The sequence below is a fragment of the Capra hircus genome, chromosome 4 (assembly GCF_001704415.2).
Source record: "Capra hircus breed San Clemente chromosome 4, ASM170441v1, whole genome shotgun sequence".
Classification (NCBI taxonomy): domain Eukaryota; kingdom Metazoa; phylum Chordata; class Mammalia; order Artiodactyla; family Bovidae; genus Capra; species Capra hircus.
Genome location: NC_030811.1, coordinates 38,784,427 through 38,802,009, shown reverse-complemented (window position 1 = coordinate 38,802,009; position 17,583 = coordinate 38,784,427). Strand labels below are relative to the sequence as shown.

General features: G+C 43.5%; 1 protein-coding gene across 2 annotated transcripts in view; it reads right to left on the bottom strand.

Moving 5' to 3' along the window:
• The window catches only part of POU6F2 (POU class 6 homeobox 2), a 391,233-nt gene continuing 375,256 nt past the window's right edge, over positions 1,607-17,583 (bottom strand). Inside the window, exons 7-9 of one of the 2 annotated variants that reach the window (XM_018047519.1) lie at positions 15,559-15,727; positions 5,830-5,998; positions 1,607-2,318 (exon numbers count right to left, since the gene is read on the bottom strand). In XM_018047519.1, coding sequence (XP_017903008.1) covers positions 1,814-2,318; positions 5,830-5,998; positions 15,559-15,727 — 843 coding nt within the window. In that variant the 3' untranslated portion in view covers positions 1,607-1,813. The remainder of the gene's footprint in view (positions 2,319-5,829; positions 5,999-15,558; positions 15,728-17,583) is intronic. The other variant, XM_018047521.1, reaches the window with a different exon arrangement.

Here is a 17,583-nt window from a genome sequence, read left to right as displayed (position 1 = left end):
GGGAAACTGACACTCTTCTGTGCCCACATCTATCATGGAACACTTTTTGCCTCTCCCCGAGGAAAACATCAACTGCAGGTCTCAAGTGTTCATCTGCACTGCCATCCTCACATCTTACCTTTCCCCTCTGACTTATTAGGTTATTTTCTCCCACAGATCTTTGGAGTCGGTTCTTTTGAAAAGTGGAATAATCCCCTACTTCTAATTGTGAAGGCTATTCTGATATACTCGATAACCCACTTCTATATTTTTCCTGTTAGTGGAGGCACTTCCTTGTTAAAACTTCCTATCCCCTCAAGAACCCAGCTACAATTTCCATTGTTTAATTCATCTGCCAACTCTCTGCTGCCTTTGTATATCCCCAAATAATTGCTCTTCCCCACCTCCTGGGAAAAAGTCTACCATCGCTATTGGAATGAAAGTGGTAGCAGAAAAGATGGAATTTACAGGATGCTCGATGGCCTTTTAACAGTCCGGTCATTCCCTCTCTCTCTTTTTGGCCTGTTTTCTTTGTGTGTATATGGGTGTGTGCATGCTATGTGAACATTTTGACTGAAATCTTGAGACATTTCTTTGGCTATCAGACTTCTGAGAGAAATTGCTTTGCACAGAAGCATAACATAGACGTAAGTATTGAACCAAATGTGCAGCTTATGTTTATATTACAAAATTAGTTTTGGTCAGCTCTCCATGTACGTGGCCAACAGACTGAGAAAAATCCCAAGCTCTGGTGTGGACAGTGAGCACAGTTACAGCTTATGCCAGTGTTGATAGTTCATTGAGCAAAGCCCTAGATATTTTGGAGTCTCTCCTGTATTTCATGGGGGTCTGGGTGGAAAGACACCGTGCCCACTCTGTGGCCTTCTGGCAGACCCTGGTAGCCACATGTGGGAGAGATGGAGAGATGGAGGAAAGTGAGAAATTTTCTTTTCTCAAACCCACAGGTCATAGTGAGAAGAAAGAAACGGATGCTTTGGCACACGATCCAGGATGCCCCCCCACAAAACAAAGACAAGAACAAAACAAAACCCTTCCCCCAAATAAAAACCAATAGTGAGCCTTACAGAACGGCTTCAAGAATGGCGCCCACCCCACAGGTGGTGACAATAGATAGGAAAGATGGGAGAAACCAGGCTTTCTGTTTTTCCGTTAAGTACAAATGTAAAATCTCAGAACACAACTTGACAGGCAGAGAAGAATAGACTCATGGTCGCGTTTGCAATGCAGTGTTTCTGACTTTGGTTAATAGGTTTCATAGTGAATCAGCACTTAGAACCTGAAAGAATGCCGTCCATAGTCCCTCCTCCAGGTGGCAGGCTTGTATTCGCTTTGAACAGAGAAAAGTTTTCGTTTGTTGTTGGTGTTTTGTTTTTTTTTTTTTTTCTTTTTTTGGTTTAGTTGTTTTTCTTTTCCCTTAAAATGTGTTCCCATTTTCATAATGTACAGAAAAAGAGTTTGTGGTTATTTGGTTTGCTTTAAATCCATTAAAAAACTGGCTTTGGGGAGACAGGCGGGGGAGGGACCTATCCTCCCCCCGACACCTGCAATGTGGTGTACTCCTTGTTTAAAAATTTTCAAAAAATTCTTTTTTTCTTTTTTGGAAAATCCCATGAAGGTGTATAAACCATCCTGTTCACTTGGTAATTTTCTTAGTCTTTTACTTACAAGGGTGATGACTGGGGCTCTCTTAAAATTTATTTGTAATGTAATTTTTTTTCTTTTTGTGGGGAGGGGTTGGTAAAGGGATAAAGTCCCAAGGGTGGAGTTTAGTTTCCGTGGATTTCTTTTTTTCTGATTTTGAGTGGGTGTCTCTTTAGGAATTTTCTTCCAGCGAGTCTGTTAAGGGCTCCAAAGGGACCGCTGTCGCCGGCTCGTGCTGTTTCAAGCGTTTAATCGTGTTCTTCAGGGCTTGCCTCTTATTGCAGAACCAAACTCTAACTACTTCCCGGTCATAGTTCAGCTTCTCGGCAATTTCGGTCATTTCCTGCCCAGAGGGGTGTGTGTTCTTCTCAAAGTGGGCATTGAGGATCTCAAGGGCCTGGGGCGTGAAGGAGGTGCGCCTCTTGCGCTTTTTGGACGGTTCACTCCCGATAAACTCGGTCAGGTTCTGCATACCTGCTCGATGGCGGGCCTCAGCCTCAGCCATCCACCGCTCAAGCACCGGCTTGATCTTCTGGGCACTTTTAGGAGTGATGTCCAGCTTTTCAAACCTGGCAGGATACAAAAGGCCAGGGTTCAGTTTGGCTGTCAGACTGCTAGCTATAGTGTTCTCTTGGGCTTCCTGTGGTAGGAAAAAGTGGCTTCTCAGGATGGTGTGTCTGGGGGGAAAATTGAGAAAGAACAGTCTTACACTGAGTCCTCTGCCAGGGTGGGCCTTCTGCCTGCCTGCCTGCCTGACTGACTGGCAGAGCGAATTCACTCCAGATAAGCAGCCAGCTGCAAGGTAGCCCACCCCGCTCAAGCCAGCGCCCACCGCCTGCATGCTTCATGCCCCCCACATGCAGCCCGCACACCCACATGAGGACCAGGTGAGCACGGGTGGACACAGCACAACACAGAAGCCACCATGACAGAAACAAAAAAACCACTCGTAGATCTTTTTCCTGAAAATGCTTGAGATCTGAGCTTTGCTTTGAATCCACCCAGCACCAATTCCCCCAAACTTCAGAATCCTTAAGGCAAAAATTAATGCCAGGAAGTGACATCAAAGACAAGAGCTGTCATGTTCTTTTGCTTAAAATGATTCTTTGTATGTTTTCCATTTGGTTTCCTTCAATCCCCCCCATTGACTTGGTGATAAAAAACGTTCTATCCATTCTAATCATCAGTGATGGCAACTGGGACACGTTTCTTTTATGATTCTCTTTTCATCTCTGTTTTGTGTCTCATTTTAATCTCTTTCTCTTCCCCCAAGCCCCCTCCCATCTGTGTCTCTCTCTGGTAACAAACAATTTTCACCATATGTAAGTTAACAACATGCTCCCTTTTCAGGTAAAACATAACCCCTTGTTACTCTACTGTTGGACTCAAACAGCTGGACACATTGTAATTACTATGAACACCCCCCACTCCCTGGAAGTGCTAGGGCCACCTCAGGCCTTTCAACACCGTCCAGTGTAATGGTGTACTTTTGCACCAGGGTATCAAGCTGTGTTTAATGTGCTATATCTGCAAACTGTACTTGAATGATATCATTTTCTGTAAATGAGGTCTTCTATATATCAATTGCCATCAGCAATTCTTTGCAACACTGACTTAAAAAAATATGAAGCATCTTGGACAAAATTATATACAGTGTCTAAAGAGGTCATCTGGTATCAAATTCATACACACTCTCAATGAAATACAGTACCCATTCCTTTTATTTGTTTGTTTGTTTATTCTAATACTAAATGCACAACCCTCCAGGATGACAACTTTGGATCCATAGCATTCTCCTCTAGCTTTTCAAGTTCAATGCTATTGAAAAACAACCTTCTGACTGCAGAGTGCATCTTATTACAATTGACTGTTTTCATAGAGTGAAAATGAACCTGCTCTTGTCACAGCATGTTTTAGGAGGATGCTTGCAAAAGGACACAAAAGGATAGGCTTCCTTTATGTGCCTTAATCTTATTTTTTGGCATCCCATTTTAGATATCTTATGTTGTGATAAGCAGCACCAATAGTATCAAATTTTAATGTGATTCCCATAGCATTCCCTTTCACATATAGATCAAGAAGTTGTTTATTTAAAAAATCTCCCAAATTTTGGCTAGTCAAAGAGGAAAGAAGTACATTTTGCTTCCACTGTAAAATGAACTAATTATTTATTATCATTTAATGAGCTGCTCCCTGTGGCAGGCTCTGCTAAAGCGCTCATTGTTGCGTTCATTTGCCACATACCACACTTTACCATCATTTGCTGCAAAACTCCCAAAGGTAAAGTCTTGATAGTATGACAACAGGCTTTATAGTGCTGTAGTATGGGGGATAAAGGTTGTGATAAGGATGTCTGGTTTACTGATGGTGTGTTTTCCTCTGTGTCTCTGATGTGGGGGCATTTGTCAAAGCCTTGCTTAAAAAAAAAAAATAGGGAGTCCCTGCAGCTAATAAGGGGAGAGTGACACTAGAGCGTGTGCAGATGCAGAGTCCTCCCCACACTTTAAATTAACTGGAGTTGTTCCATTGTCAGATCTTGGTCTCTTTTAAGACTTCTATTTTTTCCCCCCCGTGGTAGTTAGCTCTAAAAACTACCCTCTTGAAACACTAGGAGCTAGAAGAGGGCCCCAAAGTCCCCATCTGCCATTTTCTATTAAACAGTGAATACCCGCCAAGTCACCTTTTCATTTCAGCCATAGTTTTTTTTGGCTTCCAAAAGAGATTTTAGAAATTAACATATTTGATTGGGAATGCTCAAGAAATACTATGTGTGTCAGTGAAAACCTTACACAGCACTTCAACCACGAGAAGAAAATTGCATTTTAGGACTAAAAATAAGCCAATAGGACTTTAGCAACAATAGTACTTGGGCAACAACTTCAAAACCTGTGGCAGCCTTTATCACCAGCCTGTCGAGATGAAACAAAATTAATGTTTCCCAACAGGGAGCAACAGTATTCATATCATTTGATGCTGCTTGTTAGTGTTGATGCTTCGGTACATGTTGTTTGGAATAACATATACAAGCCTGGAAACAAATTTCCCAGCAGTAGTAGCCTTGTATAGACTGAATAAAGGTTATTTTCTACAGGGAGGTATCTTATAAGAAAAAACAGTAGGGGAGACCATAGAAGTGAGAGGATCCTATGGTGCTTTTTGTATTTAACAACAATCAATGGGTTTTATGGAAAATCATTGAGCAAAATGTGAGCTGCAAGCTACTACCCCATACTGATGTTATTTATAACCTTAGTCTTAAACTGCAGGAAAAGTACACTTCCGTCCTTTGGGGAATACATTAAAAGTATAAAGAGCAGATAAAAAGACAGCATTTCATGGATCACCAAGAACAAAATCCACTTAAATGAGTTTAGAGTTGGTTTCTTGGCTTTTCCTGATGGAGGAGGACTCATAAGACATTGCCCAAGAGGAAAAAGCTCTTACTGAAGTGCCTTTGTTACCTCATGCATAAACATGGGATTAGTGCAACACACACATGCATGCGCGGGGTCCGCTTCTGGCGGCTTGACCCAGATCAACTCGAACACAACCAAGGCTGGCTTCTGTCATTTATGTATTTAATTTGGGGAGGGAGTGGGCTAGGTTAGGCCAAATTCGCACTATGCTTTTCTGAGTTATGTAAAGCAGCTGCTTCTTTTTAAAAATACGCTTTTAAAGTTGCGTCTGGTGAGACAAGTTAGAAAAATCCTTCGTGGTCACAAGATGGTTCTTTTTTTTTTTTTTTTAAGGTGTGTTTTCTTGGAAAATCTAGAGAGCCATTCCGAAGCAGAAATGGTGAGAGTATTAACACCATCTGGGACTGGCAGCTTTACCACATCAGTCCACACACAGGAAACAGTGAATCTCAGCTATGTAGGGCTGTGGGTCCTGAAGGAAGCCTCTGGCCCCAGGGAGGGGCGAGGATGGGGGTGATGGGAGATGTATTTCCAATGAAACCACCTTGGAAGTTCTTTGTGAGTTGATGGGCATTATCAAGCCAGCCCCCCAAATCTGCTTTAGCAACTTCATTTCCATCAACATCACCAATCCCAACACATAGCTACCCGAAGCTTTGTTCCCACACTCTACCCTTCCAGCTTTGCCCACCCGAAGAAGAAAAGCTGAGCCGAGAGGACAAACGAGGCCCGGGCCGGCTGGGAGAGGTGACAGCATGCGAGCACGGGTTACCTGCAGATGGCCGACTGGCTGTACGCGGGGCCCTCTGTGGCACTGAGGGCCTGGCCCACCTGAGTCTGGGTCAGGCCAAGGGACAGGCGCCGGATTTTAAAAGCTTTGGCAAATTCTCGGATCTCCTCCAGATTAACCCCATCCACCTCACCCGCAGCCGTTTGAGGATCTGTGGAGATGTTTTTAAAAACAGGATCAATACATCAACGCACATCCGAGTACTATGTGTTCATGACGGCTGATGAGAGAGTGACTCATTTTATAATAGCAGAGCGGTGGGGAAGCCACATGGCAGAATGTTTTTTGTCTCTCTGGAGTGGAGCTCAAGCCCCTATCCTCAACTCATTTCCACCTGCACCAGTCATCCTTTGAGATAGCTCTGTGCCAGATGAAAACTACAGTGAACCCATCCAGCCACTTTTACAATACAAGAGTGAGTTCCTTAGAGCTTAGCAAATACTACCAGTGCCAGAGGGGGAGGTGGTGGGGGCAGCAGGGGACGGTGGGGGGACGACAAACCAGTTATGGGGGGAGTGCAATTCCATTTTGCCCATAAATATGTTCAGATATCATGCAAAAATAGAAAGATGAAAAGATTTCTATTCGATATGTCTTAACTGGACTGTTCAGTGCTGAAAATTGCCCTTGGAGAAAAATAGTATTTTGTATTTTCCTTTATCTGATCACTGATCAGGCTAACAGATGCCTAATTTCTTGTGTTCACATTAGCCCCTAGGAAGAGCATACTTATGAAACTGTGGGAATAACACTGTCCCTGGCCCCTCCCCCGCCGCCCCATAGCAATTTATTGACACAGATGTCTTTGTCCCCTGAAAGGGCACATAATAAAAAATGCCCACCGCGGGAAGGCTCCTTTGGTGCCAGATAACGCAGTCAATTTAGGACTTATCAAGGGAAATGACACAACAGCTGGAGAATGAAACTCTCCCCCCCACCCCCCCACCCCCAGCTACTGATCCCTGGATAAATGAAAGCTTATACCAAGCTGGAGACAGCATGAATTGGAGATGGTGGAAGATTTCAAAGTGTAGCACCATCCTTCCTGGAGTGAAGCCATTCTCCCTGTAAGCTGACTCTATTGTTCTTCACCTCTCCCCTGGACTTAGGTGAAAAGTTTTTCTTTTCCTTTTTCTGCACAATCACCCACCAGTTTAAGTCCATTCCAGGAATTGTCTAAGGAACTGGGGTGGACTCTATCAGTCTTCTGGGTTTAGGGTTATAGAAACTACTATTATCATGAAAAGAAACAAACATTTGTACCCCCAGGGTCAACTTTTCAAGAACCCTGAAATAAAGATGTTAACATCTGTGGGAGACTTGAAGCTTCCTTGTATAGATTTTCAAATTACAGGGCAAATGGAATCTGTCAGTAAAATCAGTTGTGAATGTGTACACTGTACCCTACCTTCTCTTTAAAAACAAAGTCCTGTATGATTTTCACATGTCACTAAGCATAATTTCATGGAAGAAAGATGTGTGAAAAGAGGTATAATCACTGCCTTTAGTCTCTAAATATTTCTACTTCTTTCTTTATGTTTTATTTGTTTGTTTTGATTTTGGGTGTGCAGCTTGCAAGATCTTAGTTCCCTGACCAGGGATTGAACCCTGGCCCACAGCAGTGAAAGTGTAGATAGAGTCCTAACCATTAAACTCCCAGGGAATTCCCTCTAAGTATTTTTTAAGTGACTCCTGGGAATCCTAATAAGTGGAGAGAAGGAGCAAGAGAAAGAGAAGAGGCAGGTCCAGCCTCTATGGAGTTTGCTGTCTACAGGGTGTTGGGGCTCAACATTATGAATGAAAAAGAGAGGAAAACACCAGGTTGCCTACAGTTAAGAACTAGCAGTGTGGCACCCACATCGAAATTTTAAGAGAAGGGAGAGGTGACAGAAGAGAGGATTCATCTGGGTCTTACCCAGTGGGCAGCTTTCAGAGAATATTCTGGTCCATAGGAGCAGGGTACAGACAGGCATGGGTGTGAGGAGGAGCCGAGCACTGTGGGGGGTCTGCAGGGAGCTTGGTAGCAGGAGGGAGAGCGTGTGTTGTGAGTGGTGAATATTTCAGTTTAGAATAAAGAAAATCTATGTCCATGGACAGGGCAGAAGATGACTATAAAACTGATTGGCTGTTGAGATTAATTATAATCCTGCTTTTTCTCTCCCAACTGACCCAGAAGCCTGGCATCGCTTGGTCAATGAAGACTTGTTTAGGCTGTGCCTGGTGAGGGCTTCCCTCTGGATCTTAATTCCCACCTGCAGTGCACCTGGAGCAGCTGGGAGGGTTTGCTAAGGATTCTGGGAAGTTCCGTCCATGCACATAGCAGTATAGAACCTCTGCTGTTTTTTCCTTTAAAAATTCCTAGGGCAGGAGTTGCAAATGAACATCTTGCAAAGAAAACTTAGCTTTTGGAGTGTGTACAATTTGGGGGAATTACTTGACAACATTAACCACTGGGAGATTTCAAATGAAAATTTTAATTTGTCATTTTTTTCTTTGAGATGTTAGAAGATTTGGTCCACGAGGCCCACGCTTACACTTGGGCACAATCAGTCAGCTGGCCCTGCTTCAGTGTGCCCATTCAGCTACTCTGCATCCTTACCTCCAGCCCTCCTCGGACCTTCTGCCTTGCTGAGCCTGTCTTGTGACCCTGCCTTTAGAGCATGCATTCCCAAGGGGGTGGAAGTTGGTTCTGAGGTGGCAGTGGGGAAGGTGGAAAAGTCTTAGGTAGCATAACTGTTGCACTCCCGCAAAGGGCTTAGGTACATGAACAGAGCCAGTGTGTGGCATACCTGTGGTGTTAACATTTCACTGAAGAAGGGGGCCAGCTAGGACAGAAAAGTCTAAAAGAGCTCCTTGTGGAGGGAGGAGGCAATAGTAAACTAATAGTCGAGAAGCTCTGGTGTAGAACAGGGAGGGACACTTGGTGCAGAACAGCACGGGGGCACAGGGAGAGGGGGCTCAGCCTCTCTCCAAGAGGAAAGGAAGAGGAACTGGTGGCTTTGCAAGTATGAGCACTGGAGGTTCAAAACTGAGGATAAATGGAAGCTGGACGCTTTCCTGTAACAACATGGCTTTAGGACAGTGGTTTCCTTTCTTTCTTTCTTTTTTAATTTATTTGGCTGGTCTGAGCCTTAGTTGTGGCATATGGGATCTAGGTCCCTGACCAGGGATCAAACCCGGGGCCTCCTGCATTGGGAGTGCAGAGTCTTAGCCACTGAATTACCAGGGAAGACCCCAGGACAGTGGTTTTCTTAATTCAGTAGGTCTAGAAGTCACCTGTTAAGACCTGGGACATGCATTTTTAACAGGTACCACAGGCAACTCTGATGCAGAGGACCTACTGACCCCAGGGTCAGAAGTTTTCTCTGTAGTTGTGGCCAGTCTGAGTTTGGATGTGGCATCCACTGCATGGCTCCACTCAACGCTTAACCATCATTATTCATCAGGTTCCGCTCCACAGAGATCTCTACCACCTTGTAAGATGATGGGCCAGAAAGACTACTCAGTAGGCACCCCATCCTTGCCTCCACTCCCAGCTCCACCATTCATAGCAAGTGATAAACGTCTGGGAGTCAGTGGGCTGGGTGGCCAGTGGAGTCTGGAGTTGAGAGGAGAGTTTTTCTCTGAGCAAAGCTAGGTAGGGAAGTAAATTTGTTGCCTTACATTAGCCCCATCTCTAGACCAACAGGAAGCAAGAGAGTTAATCTGGAGGGATTTCTGGGGTCGACTCTAGTCCCAGGGTCCACCTGAGTTGGCAGTGCGGTACCAGGCAGGTTTATGATTTCAGATGTAATTTTGTGCAAGATGCTTCCAGCTTATGTCTTCCTTGCCTTTATTGTTTATCTCCTTACTAGTTCCCTGAGACCAGCCATGAAATCCCTGTGTGTGATTGTGCAGGTTGCTCTTGACCAGATCGCTGAGAATAATCAGGGTTGAAAAGACAGCTATGACCTCTTACTTGCTTGCACTGACCAGTTGTGTGTATTATCTAAAAAGCTCAGAGAGGTGAGTGCCCCGCCCCCTGAGTCCACAGACTTCTGTGAGACCCCAAACAAACATTCATCACATCTTCTTCCTCGTCTCACCCATTTCCCACTCTTGTCTTTTTCCTGGTTCTACTTAGAGAGCTGGTAAGATAGGAATTATGGTGAAATTGAAACAGGGTGATGGTCTATTGGACAAAGGCCCGGGGAGGGAAAATCAGTATTTCATTGTTTGTGCAGTTTGTTGATTGCTGGAGATGAGCTGCTTGGCTTTCTTTATATTATTGTTCTCATCCATAAAAGTCAGATGGCAGATGTATTATGATGGTTTCATTCCATGGATCCCCAGACTTGTGCAAGACAGTGTTTGCATGGATGAATATAAGTTTTACTCTGATTGCAACATGTGGGACTTGTTTTCCCGCATTGGGAGAATGCATTAGATGGTGTCCATAACATGTTTTGAATTAATAAAAAAACTAATGCAATTTTTTTTTTTTTGATTCCAAAGTTTCTGTTTTAAGTGCTTGAGGTTTTCTCTCCACTGTTGGACTGTTGGCCAGTTCCCCTTCATTAATGGTTATATGCTTTTCTGTTTGAAGAGAGGAAATGAAAGATGAATGGTGAATGGTAAATGGAAGCTTCCCTAGAAGGTCATTGTAGTTCTCAGTCTGGCCCAGAGGTTGGCAGTCCACCCTGGGATCAGGCAGTCTGGCTTCCCTTTCTCCAACGTGTCGTTCCTTCTCCTGGCTCTGCGGAGGTTGGGTTAACCTAAGGATGAATCTCAGGCCTCCTTGACGGGGACCTCAGGGAGAACCCTCAAGTCCCCCCAGAAGTGAATCCAGAACCTTGAATCCAGCTCTAGGGAAACCCAATTTGGTATTTCTCTGCATTGGGAGTGAGTGAAGTCGCTCAGTAGTGTCTGACTCTTTGCGACCCCATGGACTGTAGCCTACCAGGCTTCTCCACCCGTGGGATTCTCTAGGCAAGAGTACTGGAGTGGGTTGCCGTTTGCTTCTCCAGGAGATCTTCCCAACCCAGGGATCGAACCCGGGTCTCCCGCATTGCAGGCAGACGCTTTACCATCTGAGTGCAAATGCATCTCTTATAGAAGTTTGTTCCAGATTAATTTGGTCCAATACATTGGATTGGCCAGAAAGTTCAGGTTTTTTGTAACATCTTAATGGAAAAACCTGAACGAAATTTTTGGCCTACTCAGTGTTAAATAGAGTCAGAAAGCAAAGACTTCCAGGCTTCACCCTGAATCTGAGCCTTGCTAAAGGAGCCAGAAGATCAGCCTATGTAGGGATTGGCTCACCTGGCATTGAATGTTGGCAGCAACCCTTAAGTATAATGATGACATTTCCCAAATCTGGAATGTATGGGCTTAACAATAAAAGATTTTCATGGGAGCTAAATGCAAAGTGTGTGAAAAAGAACCTGTTCTATAGAATCAGATTCCTTGGTCACTGAGCCCATACTGAACTGAGTGCTCAGGATGGGCCAGGACTGTTATTTTGTTTAATTTTCAAAATTTAGCTCCTTCTAACTGTTCCCCTGGACATCAGTATAAGGGGTTGCTAAAAGGGTCCAACAGTTTCATTCCACCTACACGCCCCTTCTACACTCTCTGCTTGTGGGATTGTTACAGAAGAAACACATATCTAATATAAAGAAGGTGCCAAGTCTGAATCCACTGCCTTCTAAATATCCATCTGCTTTTTAGTGCTACTCTCACAGCAAAAATGGGCATATTTACCAAATATTTCTGAGACATAAGAAACCATTTGGGAATGTGCAGTATAATTTGGGAGAACAGCCTGCTTTCAATGTGGTGACTTTATTGAGCTGTAGAAAATGGCGTGAAATTGATCAAATGAATCACGGGTCCCACTGTGCCGTAGCTATCACCAGGCATCTTTTTTTTTTTTTTTTATGTTTGTTAGTTGTTTGGGATCCTTAAGCATGCAAACTTCAGAGGGTCCACAAAGGAACCAGGGTTGTTTTATGGCGTCCAGTACTACCATATTGTTACTTCTGTGTAGCAGGAAAAGTTCATTTTCAAAGCAGCTACAATTCAGTCTTCAGGTGTGAATGGTATGAATGACAGTCTTTTTTTGTGCTGTTGTTTTAAAAAAATTTCTTAGCACCAGGCATCTTTAGGTTCACTTTATAGTTTGGGTGTTTTTTTTTTTTAATTTTATTTTATATTAGCTCTCAGTCCTTTTGCTGTCTGAGAATTGAGTTTACAGGCCAAACCAAACCCAGAAAAGCCTGTTTTTTTCCTTTTTTTTTTTCCCTGAAAAGCCAAACCAAACCCAGAAAAGAACACAAAAGTCCCATGTCTACTTGTTTTTGAAAAGTACTGTGTAAATCTTAAGTTGGTTTGGGACTTTGCCATTTGTTTGGCTCTTCTAGACTTTCCAATAACTCTGCTTATGGAACCTGTAGTTACCCCTGGTGACTGTGGAGACTGAGCAAGGTTTGACACAGGGCAGGCTGTGCAGTGCTGTGAACAAGAATGCAGATGTTCTAAGGAGTGTGCATCCCTAGGTTGGGAAGATCCTCTGGAGGAGGGCATGGCAACCCACTCCAGTATTCTTGCCTGGAGAATCCCACAGACAGAGGAGCATGGCGGGCTACAGTCCGTAGATTTAGAGAGTTGGACATGACTGAAGTGACTGAACACGCACATTTCTGTTCAACCTTATTCTGCAGATAATAGATGAAGGGTATGTGTTAAGTTGCTTCAGTTATGTCTAACTCTTTGTGACCCTATGGACTGTAGCCTGCCACCCTCCTCTGTCCATAGGATTCTCCAGGCAAGAATACTGGAGTGGGTTGCCATGCTCTCCTCTGGGGCATCTTTCCAGCCCAGAGATCAAACCCAAGTCTCCTGTGTCTCCTGCATTGGCAGGTGGGTTCTTTACTACTAGGGCAACTTGGGAAGCCCAGCATGAATTCATGCTTGGTATTAACTCTGTATTTTTTCATCTGGAGTAGGGCAGGTTATGGATGTCCCACCCACTCCCATTCATTTGAAGCAACGGCAGGTTCCCCAGCATCAGGCCACTTTGACCATGACTTAGGAAGGTTCACTCCCCAAGGTTTTGACCATAGGTTCAAATCAAGTTTGACCTGGTTCAAACTATGGCCTTGGCTTAGTGGAGGGATTTGATCCATTAACCATTCAACTTATTGAAGGATTTTTACTTCAGATGTCCTTCTGTTCTGTCTCAGTCTCCAAAACTGAGATCACGATCCACTGTACTGCCATAGGCCTTATTCATATGTTGACCATAGCATTTGTTTCCCTTTGTTGGAGCTGTATTTCTTTGTTATCAGTTCATGACCTTCCCCCAGAGTAGGGACCACATCTTGCTTATTTTTTCTTTCTTTGTTTCTGTTCCTGTGCTCACATATATGTGGTGCTCAAAAAGTAAGTTGTGGTTGTTTTTTTTCCACATTTAAAAATTTTAAGTTGACATCCTTTGACCAAAACACGTTTTCCCTCCTATAATTTAACCTGTATATAACAATTACATCTGAAATATAGGGTTGGGTCTCCCTACATTAGCCTATCTGCAAAGTTGGCAAAGTTTAATCTTAGACAAAAGTAATTTTAAATGCATATTGCATGCTTGAATATACATTTCAAAATACAAAAGTTGTCTAGGGTTTCTCTTCATATTGGCTCAGAGAAAAATCTTGTGCTTTAATTATAAGATATGGGTTCAGGCATTTAACAATTACTTGAATATTTAGGTGATTTGATGTATTTTATCATTCAAATTGCGCTGGATAAAATTTATGTGAAAACATCCTGTCTGTTTAGGGCAGCAGTGGTGTGTAGAATGTGTCTGACCCATTGAATCTGACTACCTGGGTTATCACCTTGGCTTTGTCACAGAGGAGATTCGTCATAGGGTGTCAAGGTCTCTCAACTAAGACTGAATCTGGCCTCTCTGACATAAGATGGGTTGTATTTTGCAGGATCTATTTGATGCCAGCATCAATATCCAAAAATGATAATTTATATTACTTTTTGTGAGTATTCAAATAGGTAAAATATTGAAAGTGCTTTGAAAACTCTACTTTACAAGTGAAGTCTTTTTTGTTGTTGTTTTTGCTGCACCACACAGCAAGTAGGGTCTTAGCTCCCTGACCAGGGGCTAAACCTGTACCCCTTGCAGTGGAAGCATGGAATCTTAACCACTAGACTGCCAGGGAAGTCCACAAATGAAACCTTAAATGGAAGTTTGCTGGGGAATAATCAGTATCAGAAGCTGTTCCATGTATTATTTATTCTATATTGGGTTTATGCTCAAAATGCTCAAAATCTGTAGCAGTCACAAGCCCAGCAATGGGTTTGTATAAAGTCCAAACCCTGGTAGGTATAGTCCTGGACCTTCTTGTATCTCCCAGAGAAGGTACTTCATTCAGGTTCTGCATATGAGTTTGGAGTTTCTTGCCTCAAGTGCCTGTGGTAAAGGAGTCTCTTTTCCCCAGTTTTTAAATATTTGCTCTCAAGGACGTGGACTGTGGTTCACTCATTATACTCATAGAATGTCCCACTAGCCTCTGTGTAAATGAAATTTCATTTGGTCCATTAAGTAGCTCTGTAACTAATTTCTGAAAAAGGCTAATCCTTCTCTGCCCAGCTAGAGACAAATGGCAAGACAGAACCGAGTGCTATCCATCCATATATGTGTGCGTATGTATATATGTACCTGTATATTTTTTGGAGGGCTTGCTTGTGTGTGTGAGGGAGACATGGCAACCCTCCATTTTGCCTTGCATCTCTAGACTTGGCCCGTGATATGGAGAATGCCTACTATTCCTGTTATAACAGGTCACTCATGACACTTGACCAAACACAGATACTCACAGATATCCTTGTTTTGTGTCACAGATGCCTCTGCAGTGCTGTAGCCCTTTAAACCTGTAGCTGTTGGGCTTTTGGTGCCTGGAGAATTATAATTCATGCACTATTCTGTGATTTATATACAGGTAAAAATTGTACTAAAGGTGAACAACTAACATTAAATTAGATCATTGTCACATTCATCTATTTGCATCTGATACATATGTTGTCTTCTCCTAGGGCCACTTACCATTTCTAAAATATGTCTACATGGCCTGCTCAGGGAAGCAGACCTGCAGGCTCATGTTATTTTATGAATGGTTGTTCAGAGGTTTCTCATCAGATTCCAGCCCATGCAGCTTCCCCCTCGCACCACTGGGGGCAGCTCGTGGTACACATACCACCCGCCCATGGGCACACTCTCTTTTATTTCTTCTGACACCTACAAATAGAATGGCAGGGACTTCAAACACACAGAAAAGCAGCTTGACCTGCCGGCTGAGTGCCTGTTGTTGGATATTTCAGTCCTGAGCTATGCGGCTCATGCCCTGAAAGCTGATCAGTTTCTTCCTTCTGAAGCGGCCAGACTGACTCAGCGCCATCAGAAGGCATCTTGGGGTGGAAACGGCCTCTCCATGCATTCATTGATGGGGTGTGTAGGTGTCTGCTTCCCCAGTGAACCACTGGCCCTGGGCATGGACTTTATCCCAATATTGACCTACCAGTGCCAGGAAACTTCTCCTCTGTTTGAAAGATCAGAGGGAGAAAGAGGGAGGAAGGGAGAGGAGGGATGAGAGAGAGAGGCATTGCAATTAGGCAACAAGAAGGCCACCATGATTTAACCGAGCCAGAAAGGATACTTACTGCTGACTAACTGGCCCACGCTCAAAGCTGAAGAAGAGGAGGATGAGGAGGAAGAGGAGGAAGCCTGCCGGACGGGGCTTTGAGACATGGATGCTTGGCTGTGAGCCAGGTGCAGAAGACTGCTTTGGGAGGCTGCTTGACCCACTGACGTCTGGGAGGGTTGGTGGAGCTACGCAGAGGGATGTAAAAAAATACACAAAGGCATGAAAAATTAGGAGGAAAATGCTAGGGAATAGAAGTGTTATCAAGGCTGAATCATTTTATTTCTAAGAATATATACGTCTCTGGAATAATGCACACCCTGCACAACAGGCAGGGTTTTGTTTTCTTTCTTTTTTTTGTATATATTATGTGGCTGCTTCCTTGACAGGCATTTTATTAGTATTTCTAAATATGTTAATTCCCTACTTGGCTTGCTGAAGCATCTAGTTTTCTACATTTCTTGACCGCCACATGTGATTGGACTCTTTCTGCCTGTTCATGCAATTCCATGGTGCTTGACAGCCTTCTTGAGTATGTATAGGTAAAATATAACACCTGCCATCAACTTAGACCACAAGACTCAAGATCAAGGGTGGGTTGTGCCCAATCATTTTGTTTTATGTAACTGGTGCTTTTAGGAAAGTTCCAATTTAGGCTGAGTGTATATGGGAACTTCCTGCTCTCTCAAACCAGAGTCTGGGTGTATTACTGAGGAGCCGGGAAAATAATTCTAAGATCCTATCGAAATTAAGAGAGAAATGGGGGCAGTCAGGACAAATGTATCAATTGATATTTGTCCCTCTTGGTTGTCACTTTCTTACATTGTGCCAGAACTTTGTTTGGCATTGTCATGCTCTCACATTTAAAACTCTCACATCAGCCTGTGGAGTGGGTATTATTCTGACCCCTCTTTTACCACCAGGGAAGCTGAGGCATAGAGAGTTTAAAGGATTTGGTGTCTTCCTTCGGCGGGTGTGGAGGAGCTGGTCTCCAGACCTATGAAGTCTGATCCCTGGGCTTGAGCTCTTAGTCACAGCGCCACAAGCCAGAATTCACTTCAAGTCTCGTGTGCGGTAAGGAAGGTGGTCATTGTATTCATGCCTTCTTTTCAGGTTATCAAAGAGCTCTGGTTCTGGGAGGTGAGAACCTCGACTGAAGGGAGGAAGGAGAGAGAAAAGGAGGACAGTCACAGCTTCTGGGTCCACCTTGACACCTGGGAGGGGTCTCTCTCCATCCACGTGTTGACCCTCGGGGAAGCTGATGAAGGGCAGCCCTAGGCCTGGCACGAGGGCACCAGTAACCTCAGCAGTGGCCACCTTTGTTGATTAGACAGAGTACTTCCCAGAGTGCTTTCATGTCCATCATCACAGCTCCCAGAGGTGTAGGAAGGTTTTCAAAAAAGGTTTTTAATAAAAGGAAGTCAGTCTGGGAGTGGAATCAGGCCAGGCCCTGAACTTTGGTGAAAAGAGAGCCAACTACAAAACAGGCACTGACCTCTGACCACCTCCTCAGGATCTAGGAGTCAGCCTGGAGATTTCAACTGCACATTTGTCTGTGCTTTCCCAGTGTGTGTGTGTTCAGTTTTTTTTATTCAACTTTATCAAGATATAATTTACACATAATAAAATATATACATTTTATGCATACAGTTTGATAAATTTTGTCAAATGTATACATCTGTGAAACCACCCTATTATCAAGATATAGAACCTTCTTATCATTCTATAAAGTTCCCTAATTGCCTTTGTAATCAATTTTTCCAACTCCTGGCCCCAGACACGGACTGCGCTGCTTTCTGCCACATGTACTCATTTGGCATAATTCTAAAACTGGAATTGTATGGTATGTACTTTTTTGCATTTGACTTCTTTTGCTCAGATACTGTTTTTGAGATTTACCCAGTTTTGTTGGATATATCAGTAAATCATTTTTTAATTGCTGAGAAATATGTATAGTATTGTTATATATCTGCATGCATATCTATGTCGAAGATTGTCTATGCATTCATCTGTTGATGGATAGTTGGGTTATTTCCGGTTTGGG